At 35.9% G+C, this 18,987-nt stretch overlaps 1 protein-coding gene across 2 annotated transcripts in view; it reads left to right on the top strand.

Moving 5' to 3' along the window:
- Positions 1 to 18,987, top strand: part of LIN7A (lin-7 homolog A, crumbs cell polarity complex component) — a 140,892-nt gene that overhangs the window by 112,097 nt on the left and 9,808 nt on the right. For both annotated transcript variants that reach the window (XM_079141185.1, XM_079141186.1), the window contains exon 5: positions 12,829 to 13,047. In XM_079141185.1, the coding sequence (XP_078997311.1) occupies positions 12,829 to 13,047 (219 nt within the window). The remainder of the gene's footprint in view (positions 1 to 12,828; positions 13,048 to 18,987) is intronic.

The raw sequence follows: 18,987 nt of genomic DNA, 5'->3' as shown, positions 1-18,987 counted from the left end.
CACTATTTAAACAATATCATCACTTTTTCTATCTTCTTCGGTTTTTTATAGAATGACCTACCCTCTCATTTTCCTCATGATGCTATTGTATTAAAAATACACACACACACACACACACACACATTCACACAATGTGTTAATTGTATACTTATAAAACCTTCAATTAAAGCAGATAGCAATTGGAAAAGAGTAAAATCAAGTAAAAGAAGTCCCTTTAAAAATTTACCTCATTCAATTCCAAGTCCTCCTTCCACCCTCAAGCAGAAATAGTATAATAATGGGTATTCATCTAAATATTTTTCATGCATTAAAGTACACACACAAATGTGTATGCACACATTCACACATTTGTTTTTAAATACAAACATCTCAGACAATGTAGAGATGTAAATTAAAAATCAGGCTCTGGAGGCAGATTTGTTATGCATTAAAGAGGTGACCCTGGAAACTTCCTTAACCTTTCTGTAGCTTAGTTTCCTTGTTTATAAAGTAGGGATGATAACATCCCTACTGTTGTGAAGAGTAACTATTTTAAAGCACTTACTATAGTACCTCATGGCAAACACTCAAAGAATGTTGAATATTATTATCAAAAGTTTTAAAAATACACTGATATATATATATATATATATATATATATATATATATATACTTATTATGACTTGTTTCCTATAGATCTTGACTTGCCAGTGCATAAGACTTTTCTCGAGTCTGTTGTTTAATATTTTACGGTGTGAGGGTACCATGGCTAGTTTAACCATTATTCTATTGAAGGAAATTTATTTGGTTACCCAGTTAGGTTTTCTTTTGTTTTGTTTTCTTTCTATTGTGAACACTGCTTAAATGGAAATCTTTATGTATATGAATGATTGGTTTTCTACAGTAAGTACCGATAGGTGGCAAGCCAGATTAGGAGGATATTGATGTATTCACTTTAAATAGATGTTGCTAAATTGACCTCCAATAAGCCTATGCCAATTTTAACTTTCACATAATATGAGGATATAAATTTCATCAAATCTTTGAGAATACATTATCATTTTTTAATAAAGTAATTCTTTTTATCCCACTCAGATTTAATCTGCATCTCTCTAGTAGAGAATTCAGCACCTTTTAGCTGACAACTTTATGAAAGAGAGAGAGAGAGAGAAGAGAGAGAGAGAGAGAGAGAGGAGAGAGCGCTATTCATACAAAGTTTGGCAGGAACGAACTAGTCATGTGCAGTACAAAAAAGAATCCCAGGATGACTTAAAAACTGGGTGACAGTGGAGTCTTAGAAGTGAGGTTGAAGAGAGTAGCTGAGTAGGAATGACTTGTGGCCTCTTACAAAGCGTATGCATTTTATTTTCAGCAAGAAAGTAACATGATAGAGAGTAAGTGCTATTTAAGATAAACTCTGGACAATGGGTGGGATTTACTAAAACGGAAGAATGGAGAAAGTACACTGTAGGCTGAGGGAATACCATAAAAATACATGGTAAAATCAAAACAATCATGTTTTTTTTTTTTCTGTATTAAAGATTAATATTAGGAAACAGACTTGGACCTGCCTGTCATGGAAAGTGCTTTGTATGCATTAAATTTTTAATTTTCTCTTCTAGAAAATGGGGAAATACATACAGGGTAAGGATATCCATATTTATTGAGTGCATTCTTTGGGCCATGGCTAATGTTGCACTTTGTATGGACAGTTCATTATGTCTGAAAAGGCTTTTTTGAAATAGATGGTATTAACACCATTGTGGGAACTGAGGCTCAGGGAAATAATTTACTTTCTTAAAGCTGTAATCTTTGGACCTAAGCTTCAAAGTTAGCTCTCTCCATTTTTAGTTATGCAAATGCTGGGTGAGTACTGTGCATCATGCTAAGTACTAGGGAGAAACAATGTAGGAAATTCCCTAACCTCAAGGACAGTGTCTACCAGAGTTATGCTTTTTGAACTCATTACTAGACTTTAAGCAAAGCAAGGACCTAGTGAGTTGGGTTGGTGTCTAGAAAAGAGTTTACATAAGAGAGAAGCTGAAATGTATTTTAAAATCTAGGCAAAATATCATAAGAAATAAAAGGAGAGAATGAGGTGTGATGGTAAATTAATATCAACTGATACTTGTGGTTGAATTTGAATTTGGGTTGAGGAAAGAGTGAAAGGTGTCTCAGGGAGTCTAATTTGAATGACTGCATGGTTATTGATAGCAGTAACTATGGAAGAGGGTTATCAAGAATCCTTGGAAGTTTGAGTCAGTTAAGAACCTTTAAAATATGCAAAAAAAATCTTAGTATAATGGCAACAAATGCAAAGAATAGTCTGTGGTTGTACATTTAATTGGAAAGACATTTATATGTAGAGCCAGAGAGATATTGGACAGTAAGCCTTAAATACCCTTTAAATTTTCACTTCTCTTCCTGCTAGAAGGTAGCTACAATGGTGAATCTCTGCAATTAAATTAAATGTTATCACTGTTATTAATGTTTTACTATCCATGGTACACAGCAGTGTAAGTGGTAAGGCCATTTTATACTTCACAAGAAATACATTTGACAAACGCAGGCTCAGAGAACTTCTGCCTAGATTTGCAGTGTTTTTTCCTTATACTTTATATTAATTTCCTAGCCTTCTAGGATACTAAAACAGGTTATATTAAAGTGGATCCTTGAAGGGTTAGATTAAAAACTTTCAGCCACCTATTATCTCTACGAGAACTACGAATTCTATGAGATTGCTAGAGTAAGAAATTAAAGGGAAAAAGAAGGAACAAAAAAACTATTCTGGTTGACACAATCCTAGATGTTATTTCACATAATGCATACTGTCGGCTGGGCATGGTAACACATGCCTGTAATCCCAGAGATGAGGGAGGCTGAGGCAGGAGGATCAAAAGTTTGAGGCCAACCTCAGCAATTCGAGTGAGACTCTGTATCAATGTTTTGTTTTAATGAAAAGGACTGGGAATGTAGTTAAGCATCCCTAAGTTCGATCCCCAGTACCAAAAATAAAAATAAAAAGGAAAAAATAAAAATAAATACAAGCTATCATCTGGGCAGGGCAAATAGGAAGATGTATACCCTGCTATTGGCTAAGCTTTTTTCTAGGTTGCAGAATCTTTCATAGAACCTTTCAGTTTCTACCCTATCTTAGTATAATGGCAACAAATGCACAGAATATTCTGTGGTTGTGCATTTAATTGGAAAGACATTTATATGTAAAGCCAGAGAGATATTGGACAGTAAGCCTTAAATACCCTTTAAATTTTCACTTCTCTTCCTGCTAGAAGGTAGCTACAATGGTGAATTACACTAACAGCCCACCTGCCATAAAAATCAGTGCAGACTATTTGAATTGTGGAGCTTGAGGATCTCAGTCAATGTCCAGGGAAGCAGCCCTGCTTCATAAGCATTTAAAAGCCCTCACCTGAATATGAGTACTCCTTGTAAACTAGCATAGCCATTTAAAGCTGGTCTTGATCATCCTTGGGATGATGCAGAGGCAAGAAATCATACCCCTTGGTACTTGACTGCCCTCAAACTTACTTTTTCAGACCTTTCTCTTAACTCAGGTATCTCCTTCTCCTCCCATTCTTCATACTGCCCTTTGTTGTTCAGTCACTCATCTTCTCTGATAAAAGTGCTTTTCCTCACATCCACTGAAAATTAAAATTTTATGATGGAGGTTGATTCAAAAAAAGTTGTCAAAGAAATGTCATGTCCCAACCACCCGGCTACTGTGTCCTCTTCCATCTTAGCAACATCTTCCTAAGTCTTAACTGGCAATCCACTATCTCAGTTTGCTCAGAAACAGGGCATTTCCCAGGACTCTCAGTGGACCAGCCCCCTGTGGCAATTGAGGCACAAAGAAGAGAGGCCACTTTCTAAAGATTGCACTGGGATTTGTTCATGATCAATACCAGACAATTCTAATCTCGATCCTGGCCTTTCTACAGTGGCTTTGCTGAAGCTTTGGTGGTTTGCATAAGGTGTGGCATTCATTTTATTGACTAAGATGCATTTGCATTTTTTATCTAGAGCTACTTCATAGTGCTGAGTACAGTGGAGATGGTACTTGTAGATATCTGTGTTGAAGTAGAGGAGCAGTGGCAATTTCAGCTACTCCTCTCCTGTGCTTAAGCAGACCTAGAAACAAATGTGGAGAATTGGTGAGCATGTCACGCCAGATGAGGCAAATTGCAAGAAGTTCTTTGGGGGTTCTGTTTCACATGGTGTCATGCCCTAGGAGAGCAGGCGGTCACAGCATAAGTCTCCAAAGCACAAATTACATAGTCAGGAGGGGTTCCCTGTAATCTCAACTGCTTCATTGAAGCTCACCACTCAAAAATTAACACATCGATTTAAACCTCTTTTTTTTTTAGGAATATTTCCCAGGCAGTTTTGCTCTATTCTCAAACCTCCAAAGCTCACATCTGTGCTCCCGAAGATCACTGTAGGCACGTGTACATGTGCGTGATGGGACGGGTGGGTGTTCACTCTTCATCTCAACAACCATCAGAGATTTTCGTTCCTCCTTTGTGTGCCAGAGCATCAAGGGCTGTGTGGAGTTACTATGAAATGTTACAACTGGGACATAGTAGGTGCATTTGATTCCAATTTTAGTTCCCAGATTTGAAAGGTGGGCTGAGATCAACCAAATGTTAGATTTGTGAATATCTGCTTTCTGGCACTGATTTTTTTTCTCTAAAGCTTTTGCTCATTTTAGGCTTTCTGTCCCCCTAGGGCCTACTAATAATGTGCTGCATTCTCCACTTATGTGGTTCAAAAAATTTTATAACTACTCTCTCAGGATAAAAATATGTGCAATTATATGCACTTTTTTTCTGCATTAACCTCCTTGCTCTTTTCTGGGGTTCGATTATTTGATGATTTCCTTTCTCTCAAGATCTCTCACATTATGCAGACTCCTATCAACTCAATCTTCTGCACACTGGCTCTTTCCTTAACAAAGCGTGACTCTAGGTGGAACTTAGAAGAACAATTTTTCATGAATAACTAATGATGATTTATAATTAGCGTAGCAATTGTATGTGTATGGAAAATGATGTTGCTAAATTACTTGAAGGTGATTAAAAGTAGTGGATTTGCCTAAGTTGTTTTATATGAGGATATATTTCTAAAAAGGCATCATATGCCATTAGTTGATTTAGGAAACATTTGCTTCCTATATAACATAAAGAAAACGTGTACCTACTCTGAAGACACTGTTCCCTTTTGTCACTGCTATTGTTGTTGTTCTGGGGCATCTGAAGCCCTATAGCAATTTTGTCACTGAGGAAAGAGTTCAACAAAGACCTAGCATTTGTTGGACCCCTTGTAAGTGCCAGGTATGCTTCCAAATGCTTTGTGTACATTAAAGTTAATGCTTATAGTGATTCTATATAGCAAGGGCTCTACCATATAAACTTTATAGATGAGGAATTTGAGACTTGTTATGGTTCACACAGCTGGTAAGTGAAAAAGATCAAATCAAACTGGCTCTTTAGTTTTAAAGGAATATATGTGTGTGTGTATATATATATATGTATATACACACATATATGTAATGTAGACTGTAATATATAATATCTATATTATATGTGCATAAGATAGGTAGGTAGACAGGTGGGAAGATAGGTACAGAGTGTTCTATTCATTAAATAAGTATTTATTTGGCACATAATAGATGCTGACAGAAAGATGGATAAATAAAAGTCCTCCTGCCCTTGGACAGTCTAGTGGTAGCAGAATTATTGTGAACTGATAAATTATAGTACACTGAGATAGATATTAGCATTTAGGCAGGAACAAGAGTACTCTGGAAGAACATTAGCATAGTGTTTCCAAGGGATAAATGTGATACTTTTAATGCACTTGCCACTTTTCTTAAGCAAAAGATAATAGAGTTAGAATAGGAAAATTAACATATTTGAGAAAAGGGAAGGATCAAAGAATCATAAAGTTCTTTTCTGAATATATTCTGTAGCTTGTTCATAGATAATCACTTCTTAATTAAAAACAAAGTCAACAAAGCTGCTACTTGTTTCTTTTTTTTTTTTAAACGACAAAAATGCTGCATACAGCACTACACCAAGGCAAAAGGATAAGATTTCCATCATCAGACCAATGCTTTCTTCCCTCAGTGACATGTACTGTTTGAATTAGTTACAGTCGGAAGTAGCGTATCCAAATGCAAATCTGAGCATCAGTGAGTGACTGGCTGATCAGAGTTTAATGCACAGTCACACATTTCTAAGTATATTGCTATGGATCTTGATATGACAAGTCTAGGAACTGCCTAGGTCTCTGTATTTTAAAGTTTTTCAGTTGACTTCTATAAACATCCAGGTTTAAAAAACCCTAGTCTAAAAAGTTTCCATGAATAAAGTCATCTATGTGATATTTGCATTTTATTATTTTGTTTTAGACTATAGACCGGTATGAATTGGCTTAGTGTTTGGGAACAGACTGATCTCAGTTCAGGTCAATCTATGTACCACCTGGGGATCTGGAACAAATTTTTTTAACCTTTCCATTTTATATGAATTGTGAGGATTTCATATAATTCACATAAAACAGCTGGCCTTGCACTAAATAAGTACCCAATAAGTGTTATAATAAGCATAAACATACATGTATACACACATTTACTTATATAAACACAATATTCTTAATTAAAACATCTTATTGGAAAAAAGCAAAACTATCATAAGAACAAAGTAACCTATCTGGCTGCAACAATCCGATTTTACATTCTTGAAAGGTTTTTAGCCTTTTATTGTTCCATAGAAAATGTCTAGGGATTTGGATTTCAGTAATGACTTGTCTGCAAACGTCTGATCCTGTATTCTTCCTTAATTTGGGGATTAAGAGTTCACGTGTGATTAAATACAGGTAGACGTCTGTCGTCCTTTAATGAAAGCAGCAATCATGTGGTTTATTCTTTGAAAAGCACTTGGAGGGATGTTCATGGAATAGATTAAACATTTTATTTTAATAGATTTTATTTAAAATAAATTTTATTTAAAATTTTTAATTTAAACTTTAATAAATTTATCCAACCCAAATAAAGAAAAAAAAATCCAAAATCAATCACCACAGTTACCTTTGTGGAAAAGAGTATGTCTCTGTTTGGCTACATTGGGGCTTTTGAGAGCTGAGAATCACAGCCCACTAACAGTGAGCCCCTTTGGTAGCCTCATGATGTTCTTCTGGCCAACTCCCACTCTTCAGCTCAGAGTTCACACACCTTTCCCTCGCCATTAGTTCCTCTCCTTTCATATCACGCAAAAACTGACCTATCATGTGTTTCATTTCCGGATTCCTTACCCTCAGAAAGTAGTATAGTGTTATTGAAAGAGCAGTCGTCAGTAATAATGAGTTCTAATCCAGTCCTAAAACAAATTTATACAATAGACTAAGTCCCAGCTCCTGTTAGTCTCTGTTTTCTTATGTATTAAGACAAAAGGACATAAATGAGATTGTTTCTAAGAGACTTTTCAGATATAATGTTCTGAGTTTCTGAGCTGTTTAATTGCACTAAGATATTATAACCTACTACCCTTAATATCCTTTATTCCTTGATAATGTCATCTGCCCTTAATCCAAAGGAATGTCACTCAGAAGCCAATGCATATGCATGAATGTAGGTATGCCTAAAATAACCAGGAGGCAGACCCAACTCTTTGTTGTCCAACAAACTTTTTAAGCAACTTATGTCACAGCACACTTAGCCAGGAGGATTTCCATGTAATCCTAAAAGAGAAAAATGTACATTAATATTTAAGCATCTGGTACCTGAGGGGTGCACAGATAGTAAGATTCCTTTCCTGGGAGGGCATCTCTTCTATCTGAGGTCTATCCAAAGTCAAAATACAACTATCATGGGGGTCAGGGAGCATATATTCATTCACACACAAATTTATGTATGCAATGTAATCCAAATTCTCTCTCACTAGAGATTCTCAATCAACTAGGAAATTGAGCGTACCAGAAATAGTAGACATTTTGATATCTCACAAAGTGTGAAAGATCACAATGCAGCCACATATAAGGGCAGGTTCATTTGTCTGTTGCTGATTTGCTATATTTCATTAAATTAACTAACTTCAAAACTTCCTAGGGCCTACTACGATATGAGATTGCTGACCAAACAAGTGTTCATCTGATTTATAAACTGTGTTACTTTTTTCTCAGTTTCCTAAATGAAAATACATTTCTTTAAATATCAACTTTTTATGGTTTATATGTTTAGCATTTCATTCGCTTGTATTTATGAATTTTGAAAATAGTAAAAAAGAGTTTGAACTCTCCCTTTCCATACCAATTTTTAATATGCATTTTTAAAGATTTGACAGCAGAAATATTTTCATGACAGGAATGTCCATTCTTCCTAGTGCATTTTATTTCATTTCAGTGAATGCTTATGGCCAACCTAGGCGTAACTATGGTTTATGTGAAGTTTTTCTTTAGGGTTTTTTTTTTTTTTCTTTTAGGACCATAAAATATTATTTCCTGGATACCTAATATATTCTCATGCCTTCTGCATCCTCCCTTACCTTCTTAATGAAACCCAATTTCCATTGGAATGTCCATTGGAAAGCCTTATGTTAAATTAATTCATGCTAACGACTTCCTCAAATTGCAATAATTATAAGAAAGGAAGAAATAATTTCAAGCAAGGAAATGAAACCAAAAAGCATAGAAGTTCAGTTTTTAAGTGAAGGAGGGTTTTTCACTTTAAAGTTGGAAACCTTTCCAGGTGTTCTTAAGTCATATAAGAACCACATTCTCATCTGTGAAACCACTGCCACAAGTTTTCAGTGATTACTCGAGTTTTTATAAGGAATGATTCCTAAAGCAGGAGGGCTTTATGTATAGTTTCAATGAAAAAGAAATAGCATAACTATATATAAATAATGTATCAAGTTTCAAAACATGTTTTAGATATTTAGCTAGATATAAGGTATATTTTCAATAGGACTAAGGAATAGATGAAGTCAAAATCAGAAATAGGTGCTAAAGCTTCAGTGTTCAAGGGATACCTAGTAATATGTTTGTGCAACAACATATACACTCTAACTGAACATCTTTTGACTTTTTGATTTTTTATTCACTGAGCAAGACTTCCATGGGTAGATGGTATGCACTTTTTGTTCTTACCATAACAGGGAAAGAAAAAAGAAGGGAAAAAGCTACCTTATTCTTATTAAAAAGTTATACTGTGGAACTGAAGGCACCCCAGAAATAAATAAATAGTAAGTTAGGGAAATAATCATATACCCTCAAAATTACAAAGTAGGCAAAGCTGGTGAAAAAAAAAAAGGACCATCCAGAATGGACCTCAACTATAAGATTCTCATTACAGTATGAAGTTTTCCTTAAGGAAAACTTGGTGATTTGTTTAAGATAAGACTTAAAGACATTCTTTCTGAAAACAATTTGAAAACAAGGGTTGAATGTTTGAAATAATAAATTTTATAAGCATGCTTATATTACTTCAAATCCATCTCTAAAATTCACCTCTTAGTTTCCTAATAATGATTAATTCTGTAATTTGTGTTATTTAATTTACTGAAAGTATTTTCAGTAGCAGAAATGAAGTAGGACACAGTCCAGATCTCATAGAATGGTTCTTGTACCCTGGTGGGGAACACAGAGGAAGGTAAGAGTCAATCAAGAGACCTGTTGATTCTGGTGAGCCCCAAAGACGGAGGAGCTGAGTCAACAACTAATCCATGGATAAAAACATCAAGACCAAAATTCTAGGTTTGAAGACCATAGCATCTGCTTTTTTCATATTGTTGTGTGGGAGAAGGTAACCTCCATAGTTCCTCAGGGCTGAGTATGGGCATCACCGCCATATTTCTCTCGACCCTTTGCCTCTGCCATGAGAGCCCCATGCCCTGCATTAGCACCACAGCCTTCCTATGGCAGTGCTGAATCGCAGGCACAGTGCCTAAACAGGGATAATGGGCCTCTCACGGTCTGGCCTAGAATCTACAACCTATTAAATGAAAGCAAACAGAACAAAAGCCAAAAAGAAGTCTGGAGACCAATCAACTGGCCTAGAAAACGAGTGAACCATTACTATTAAAACATAGATACATGCAAGTTTTAATATTAAAAAAGAAATTAGAGAAGAATATCCACAACCAAATCACCAAGTTTTCCTTTAAAAGGAAAATTTCACACAGTAACAAATTATGTTGGTACAAATTACAAAGAAATTACAAGCACACAGAAAACAGAGTTTATATTGTACAATATTTTCAAAGTTTTCCCCTTTCATGCTGTTCCAAAGAATTTAGTAGGATAAATGCTTAATAAAAGTCTGCTAAGTGACTATATTCATGATTGAATGAATAATTAAAAGAATGAATTAATCAACAAATGTGCCTATTTTCCTAGATTTTAACCACAGATAAAAATTCACTTTACCTAAAAGCTCTTTACAACTGTTTTCTATGAAATACAGACATGGAGTAGTGGTTATATAAGTTGCCTCCAGGGCTCACTGTGCCAATTTTTAAACCCTTATTATCTGTGCAGTACTCCAACGAATGACAAGTGGTGCTTTTACAAGCTGCCAGTGACAACCTTGTTGCCAAGTTCAACCCTTTTCTTCCTCAGTTCGCACCCACCTTCCTGAAGCAAGAGATAGAATTGGACGCAGTCCTTTAAATTTCCAAATCTTCATAGAAGTAGCAAATATGAATCTCAAGTTACAATTGATATAAGATGTTTGATACTCATTTTGAGTCCCCTTTCCACTTGGGGTGTGAAAATGTAATCTCAGCCAACTGTGGTTGGCCTCCTCTGCCACCCAGTGCCACTCAGATGTTCTGTTAATCTTTAAGCCTATCTCAGTTCCTAGATATCAAATCACACAGCCATTTTTTTTTTTTTCTGGGAATTTTACCCAAGAAGTTAGGCACAAAGGCCTTTATATTGCCATCTTGTAAAATATTGGTCACCTCATCCACTTTACGAATCAACTGAGAGAAATCTGAAGCAGACTCATTTCATTTTAGGGTCCCGCAAAAATCTGGTTACAGGTTTCTTCCCTTTCTCCTCTCACTCGTCCCAATCCACAAAGTAGCTTTGTGTCTACTGGGAGTAAACATGGTTTTCCCCACCATCATGAGACTCTAAAGTCAAGAATTGATTTTTTTTTTTTTTTTTGCTTTTTGTTGTATCACACTTTCAGATATGTACACAGAATCTGATATTATCATTAGTAAAATCTCTGAGAGCAAAATTATTTATTATGAAGGATTTATTCAGTACATCACAACAGTGCCCCCCAGGAAAACCATACCAGTATTTGTTAAATTATTAGCAATTTCTCTACATCCTTGTATATATACTATATTTCAAAATGTTAAGTTAAAATTAGGTTAAAAATGAGATATTTTGTATTGATCTACATGTCCTTAGCAGGAAGATTAAATATATTCTCATAGGCTTAGGGCCATTTGTAATCTTTTTAATTATTTGTCCAAGTGTGTCACTTGCCATTTTGCTTAGATCTTTAATGAGTTGTAAGAGCTCTTCATATATTAATAACATGACTCATTTATTTAAAGTATTTTTTGGTTTGTTATTTGCCCTTTTATAGTGTTTAAAAAGTATGGAACCTTAAAATTTAAAAATCTGATTTTTTCCTCCTTCATATTTTAATTTAAGAATTCCTTTTCCAGCTGGGCATAATAATGCACATCTGTAATCTCACCAACTCTGAAGACTAAGGCAGGAGGATGACAAATTCAAGACTAGCCTCAGCAACTTAGTGAGGCCCTGCCTCAAAGAAAAAAAATATAAAAAGGGCTGGAGATGTACTCAGTGGTAAAGTGCCTCTGGGTTCAATCCTGAGTAACCCCCCGGTAAAGAATTCCTTTTCCATTATGAGAAGATAAACTTTTACCTTTGTTTTATCTCAGTTGTTGTATGCTTTCATTGCACATTAAAATTTCTAATCAATACATTATATTTAACATAGAGTGTGAGATTAGGGTTTCCATTATTTTATATTACTTAATTATTATTTGTTCTATTATCGTTGTTTAATAATCTTACCCTTTGGTGTAAATTCTACATTTGTCATAAAGTTATCACTTATCATAAGTGTATATATGATGGACTCCTGCTACATTCTATTTTTTATATCATAAAAATAAAAGCTACTTTAACCATTGTAGGTTCTTAATGAATTTTAATATAGGAAAAGCCCCTCCTTATTACTATTATTAAATTGTTTTCAAAATTTTCTTCAAAGAGGGAATTTACTCTTCTAGGTGAAATCTAGAAATCTGATTCTAAGCCATGCATGGTGGCATACACCTGCAATCCCAGCTACTCGGGAGGCTGACGCAGAAGGATCCCAAAGTCAAGACCAGCCTCAACAACTTAGTGAGACCCTATCTCAAAATAAAAAAATAGAAAGGAGTAGCAATGTACCTCAGCAGTAGAATGCTCGCCTGAGTTCCTGGGTTCAATCCCCAGTACCACACCAAAAAAAAAAAAAAAAAAAAGAAAGAAAGAAAGAAAGAGAAAGAAATCCCATTCAAAAATGTCAAAATGTTAGCATTTCATTTTTATTTTTGCCATTTTTCACTCCCCTAGCTTGAACTCCCATCTGGTCCATTCTGTACCCTGATGAAGCCTAACAGGCTAACAGTTCAGCTATGAACATAATAAATAATAGTGATGGTATTATATCCCATTTGCCATGCCTTCTTGAACTTTCAAACTTTGGACTTTTAAGAGGATACTCATTTCACATCAGCCTCTCAGGGAAAAGAACATGGAAGGTCCTCCCTTTAACAAACACCTTCGTCTTTTCAGAGTGTGGAAGGAGAGCACCACGAGAAAGCTGTGGAACTACTCAAGGCTGCGAAGGACAGTGTCAAGCTTGTGGTCAGATACACCCCGAAAGTCCTGGAAGAAATGGAGGCTCGCTTTGAAAAGCTGCGGACAGCCCGGCGTCGGCAGCAGCAGCAATTACTCATTCAACAGCAGCAGCAGCAGCAGCAACAACAAACACAGCAAAACCACATGTCATAGGTGAGAAGTGCCCTCCTGCCACACAAGGAAGGTCCCTTAGATACGTGCAAGATGGTTGTTTTTAAAAACACAGTTCCTTAACGGAAACAAAATCCCTACATTTCATAGTTCAAACAAAATCAATCAAATCAAACATGACAGTGTCAAAAAAAAACGTAAGCACATATCACATAGTTTCTTTGTGTGTGAGTCAACTATAGTCTCAACAAATGTTAAGATATTGTGGAAAATAATATACTTCGGGAGGGGCAAGTGCAGATTCTGAGATGCCTTTATACAATTAGGAAGTGCAGTCTCTGTGCTAACCCAGATCTATGTGATAAGAATATGAGCTGGATTCAAGTCCCCTCTCATTCCTTGACCTTTACACAGTGCACACATTGCACAACCTTACAGTGCTGACTGTGAAGAGCTTTAGAATAAAGATACAATTTATTGGAAAAATGCTCCACCTGGAAGAATGAAGTAGAGACCTGACTGTGCTCATGATCTGAGAGATGTTGAAGTTCTTTTTAGTTATTCATTTAAAAATAAGTCTAAGATTCCCTTTCTTTTTCTAAATTCCACTTGGTGACCAAGATGCGAAATCAGGTGTTGCTATGTATTTTCAAGAAAATGGAAGGAAAAAATGTTGATGGTAAGAGTCACCATCACTGAAGTGCCCACTCTGTGGTAGGTTCTCATCAAACATTATCCTTAACATGTGAAAAATCCTTCAAGGCCAGTCATTAAACCCTGCCTCTTTGGATGAACAATCTGATGCTATAGTAATTTCAGTGGGTTCTCCATAACCCCACTTACAGGAAGCAGAGAAATAGTACTTTTTCTTACTCTCCCAGGTACTTCATCTGCCAAAATGAGATGTTCTGAAGTTACATAAATTTTTCTTACTATTCTTTAGAAAAGGCAGTCCATATTATAAAATACCTTTGCACTATGATGTCTGCACATGTGTGTTTGAAATGAGGCTCAAATATTCTTGGAAAAATGATGATGGTGGGTTTGAGTTATTCAATATCAGATTACAATTTGCACAACCAGAAACATTGGATATAACATGAAGCTTTCAATTTCTTGTGACTCTCACAAAAAAGGAGAGTCTATGTATTCGGAGTTAAAAAAAAATTACAGGATTTGTCCTCTGACACTCATGGAAATTTAATAATCTATTTTCCATATCCTGCTAATTTTATTGGATAGTGTTTTAGTCAGCTTTCTTTGCTGCAGTGACTAAAGGATCCTACCAGCATAACTGTAGGGGAGGAAAAGTTTATCAGGGCTCCCAGTTTCAGCTATTTCAATCCATAAATGGTAGGCTCCATTCCTTGGGGCTCAAGGTGAGGCAGAACATCATGGCAGAGGCAAGTGACTCAGGTCATGATCAGAAAGGGGAGAGACGGGGAGAAAGAGAAAAAGAGACAGAGTCACCAATACAAATATATACCCAAAGGCACACTCCAATTCCCACCTCCTCCAGCCACACCCTACCACTTCAGTGACTACTCAGTTAGGGGATTAAATCACTGATTGGGTTAAGACTCTTACAACCCAATCATTTCTCCTCTGAACCTTCTTGCATTGTCTCACAAGTGAGATTTTGGGAGACACCTCACATCCAACCATAACAGATATCTATGACTTTTACCTTTTTCAAAAACTACATTTCATTCTATTATGTGTATTTATTCAACAATAAACATCTCCTTGGCACTCCTGTGGGCCAGGCCTGCTCAATCAGCTTCAGAAGCAAGCATGAGCACAGTCCTGGATATCATGAAGCTGATATTCTGGTGGGAAAAGAAATTAATTTTAACAATGTAAATTAAAGACATCCTATTGGGACCAGTAGTTTGCAGTTAGAATACGTAAGGCTGTTTGAATAGAGACTGATGAGTGGGGACTTCGGGCTGGGTTGTCAGGAAAGACCTCTCAAAGAAGAAAACATTTGAGATGAAACTAAATGACAAGGAGACGCCACAAAATGAGAATAAGAGGAGGGAATAGCCAGTGCCGTAGTGCACTTGATATGTGAGGAATAGAAAGAAAACCTGGTACTTAGGGGCTAGAGGGTGAGGAGGAAAAAGTGGTGGACTGGGAGGGTGATGCGATGGGTGGGGGCCAACCACAGAGAGCTTTGCAAAGCCCCAGGGAAATGAGGTGCCCTTGAAGACCCTGAAAGTTTTAAGTACAGGAGACACCTGATCTGATTTATGCACCATAGAGATCATTCTAGCTGCCGTGAAAGTGATGATTGCAGTATAATGTGGAAGCAGAGGCCAACGAGAAGACTAACACACAGTAGTGCAGGCAAGAGATATGGTGTCTTCCACTGGGTGATGCAGGTATGATGGAGTACTGTTACCCACCTGTACCTTCAGAATCCTTTCAAAGGTCTTTTTTTTTTTTTTTTTTTTGTAACAATAGCAATCCACTCTTTAACAACAATGAGCTTTCTGTTAATTCTATTGTTTCTTTGATTATATAATCTATAATCTATAAATAATTCTATATAATCTTTGATTATATAGACTTACACCAATTCTCCTAACTGATTTACAACACTGGGCCCAGCATGATTATTCAGTAGAGTTTTGAAAGAAAAAAATTGCCATCAGACTTCTGAGGTCTTTCTAAAAGCTTCCAATATTATGTTCATTCAGTTCTTTTAGAAGTATATGATTTGGCCATAAATATTTGTGGGATCATTTAGTAGATTCCATTTTTCTATTTCACCCTCATTAAATCTGGATTTCCTGTTGTTTTTGTTGTAAACAAATGGGTAATAGTTTTTTATTCATTCTGTTATTTTTCCCTCCCCCCACCATTCCCACTCCTCTTTTCCCTCTATACAGTCCCTCCTTCCTCCATTCTTGCCCCCTTCCCACACCCTATATGTGTCATCATCCGCTTATCAGTGAGATCATCCATCCTTTGGATTTTTGATATTATCTCACTTAGCATAATATTCTACAACTGCATCCATTTGCCTGCAAATGCCATAATTTTATTATTCTTTATGGCTGAGTAATATTCCATGGTATATATATACCACAGTGTCTTTATCCGATCATCAATTGAGGGGCATCTAGGTTGGTTCCACAATCTGGCTATTGTGAATTGAACAACTATAAACATTGTTGTGGCTGTATCTCTGTAGTATGCTAATTTTAAGTCCTTTGGGTGTAGGCCAAGAAGTGGGATAGCTGGGTCAAATGGTGGGTCCATTCCAAGTTTTCTAAGGAATCTCCACACTGCTTTCCAGAGTGGCTGCACTAATTTGCAGCCCCACCAGCAATGTATGAGTGTACCTTTTTCCCCACATCTTCTCCAACATATATTGTTGCTTGTATTCTTGATAATCACCATTCGAATTGGGGTGAGATAGAATCTTAGGGTAGTTTTGATTTGCATTTCTCTTATTACTAGAGATGTTGAACATTTTTTCATATGTTTGTTGATTGCTTGTAGATCTTCTTCTGTGAAGTGTCTATTCATATCCTTAGCCCATTTGTTGATTGGGTTATTGGTATTCTTTGTGTAGAGTTTTTTGAGTTCTTTATATATTCTGGAGATTAGTGCTCTATCTGAAGTAAGAGTGGCAAAGATTTTTCTCCCACTCTGTAGGCTCTCTCTTCACATAGCTGATAGTTTCCTTTGCTGAGAGAAAGTTATTTAGTTTGAATCTATCCCAGTTATTGATTCTTGCTTTTATTTCTTGTGCTATGGAAGTCCTGTTAAGGAAGTCTGATCCTAAGCCAACAAGTAGAAGGTTTGGACCTACTTTTTCTTCTATAAGATGCAGGATCTCTGGTCTAATTTCAAGGTCCTTAATCCATTGAGAGTTGATTTTTGTGCAGGGTGAGAGATAGGGGTTTAGTTTCATTGTGTTGCATATGGATTTCCAGTTTTCCCAGCACCATTTGTTGAAGAGGCTATCTTTTCTCCATTGCATATTTTTGGCCCCTTTGTCTAATATGAGAAAATTGTATTTATTTGGGTTTGTGTCTGTGTCCTCTATTCTGTGCCATTGATCTACCTATTTTGGTGCCAATACCATGCCATTTTTGTTACTATTGCTTTGTAGTATAGTTGAAGTTCTGGTATTGCGATACTCCCTGCTTTGCTCTTCCTGCTAAGGAATGCTTTCGCTATTCTGGGTTTCTTATTCTTCCAGATGAATTTCATGATTGTTTATTCTATTTCTGTGAGGTTCATCATTGGGATTTTAATTGGAATTGCATTGAATCTGTATAGCACTTTTGGTAGTATGGCCATTTTGACAATATTAGTTCTGACTATCCAAGAACATGGGAGATCTTTCCATCTTCTAAGGTTTTCTTTAATTTCTTTCTTTAGTGTACTGTAGTTCTCATTGTAGAGGTCTTTCACCTCTTTTGTGAGATTGATTCCCAAGTATTTTATTTTTTTCCAAAGCTATTGTGAATGAGGTAGTTTTCCTAACTTCTCTTTCTGAAGATTCATCACTTATGTATAAAAATGCATCAGATTTATGAGCATTAATCTTATATCCTACTTTACTGAATTCACTTATGAATTCTAAAAGTTTTCTGGTGGAATTTTCTGGTTCCTCTAAATATATAATTATGTCATCAGCAAATAGGGATAGTTTGAGTTCTTCTTTTCCTATTCGTATCCCTTTAATTTCCTTCGTCTGTCTAATTGCTCTGGCTGGAGATTTGAGGACAATGTTGAATAGAAGTGGTGAAAGAGAGCATCCCTGCCTTGTTCCAGTTTTTAGGGGGAGTACTTTCAGTTTTTCACCATTTAGAATGATATTGGCCATGAGCTTAGCATAGATGGTCTTTACAATGTTAACGAATGTTCCCACTATCCCTATTTTTTCTGGTGTTTTGAGCATGAAGTGATGCTGTATTTTATCAAATGCTTTTTCTGCATCTATGGAAATAATCATGTGATACTTGACTTTAAGTCTATTGATATGGTGAATGACATTTATTGATTTCCGGATGTTGAACAAACCTTGCATCCCTGGGATAAAACCCACTTGATCATGGTGCACTATCTTTTTAATATATTTTTGTATGTGATTTGCTAAGATTTTGTTGAGAATTTTTGCATCAATGTTCATTAAGGATATTGGTCTGAAATTTTCTTTCCTCGATGTGTCTCTGTCTGGTTTAGGTATCAGGGTGATATTGGCTTCATAGAATGTGTTTGGGAGGGTTCCCTCCTCTTCTATTTCATGAAACACTTTGAGAAGTATTGGAATGAGCTCTTCTTTAAAGGTTTTATAGAACTCGGCTGAGAACCCATCTGGTTGCGGACTTTTCTTTGTTAGGAGGCTTTTGATTACTTCTTCTATTTCATTGCTTGAAATTTATCTATTTAAATAGTGTATGTCCTCCTTGTTCAGTTTAGGTAATTCATATGTCTCTAGAAACCTGTTGATGTCTTCGAGATTTTCTATTTTGTTGGAGTATAGATTTTCAAAATAGCTTCTAATTATGTTTTGTATTTCAATCGTGTCTGTTATGATATTTCCTGTTCATTCCGAATTTTAGTAATTTGGGTTTTCTCTCTTCTTCTCTTTGTTAGTGTGGCTAAGGGTATATCAATTTTGTTTATTTTTTCAAAGAACCAACTATTTATTTTGTCAATTTTTTCTATTGTTTCTTTTGTTTCAGTTTCGTTAATTTCAGCTCTGATTTTAACTATTTCCTGTCTTCCAATACTCTTGGTGTTGCTCTGTTCTTCTTTTGCTAGGGCTTTGAGCCATAGTGCCAGGTCGTTTATTTGTGATTTTTTCTTCTTTTATTGAATGCACTCCATGAAATAAATTTTCCTCTAAGAACTGCTTTCATAGTGTCCCAAAGATTTTGATATGTTGTTTCTTTTTTCTCATTTACCTCTAAGAATTTTTTAATTTCCTTCCTGATATCTTCTGTTATCCATGCATCA

The sequence above is a fragment of the Sciurus vulgaris genome, assembly GCF_902686455.1.
Source record: "Sciurus vulgaris genome assembly, chromosome: 5".
NCBI classification, from domain to species: domain Eukaryota; kingdom Metazoa; phylum Chordata; class Mammalia; order Rodentia; family Sciuridae; genus Sciurus; species Sciurus vulgaris.
Note: the sequence above shows the minus strand (reverse complement) of the source record. Positions and strands in the feature narration are given on the sequence as shown.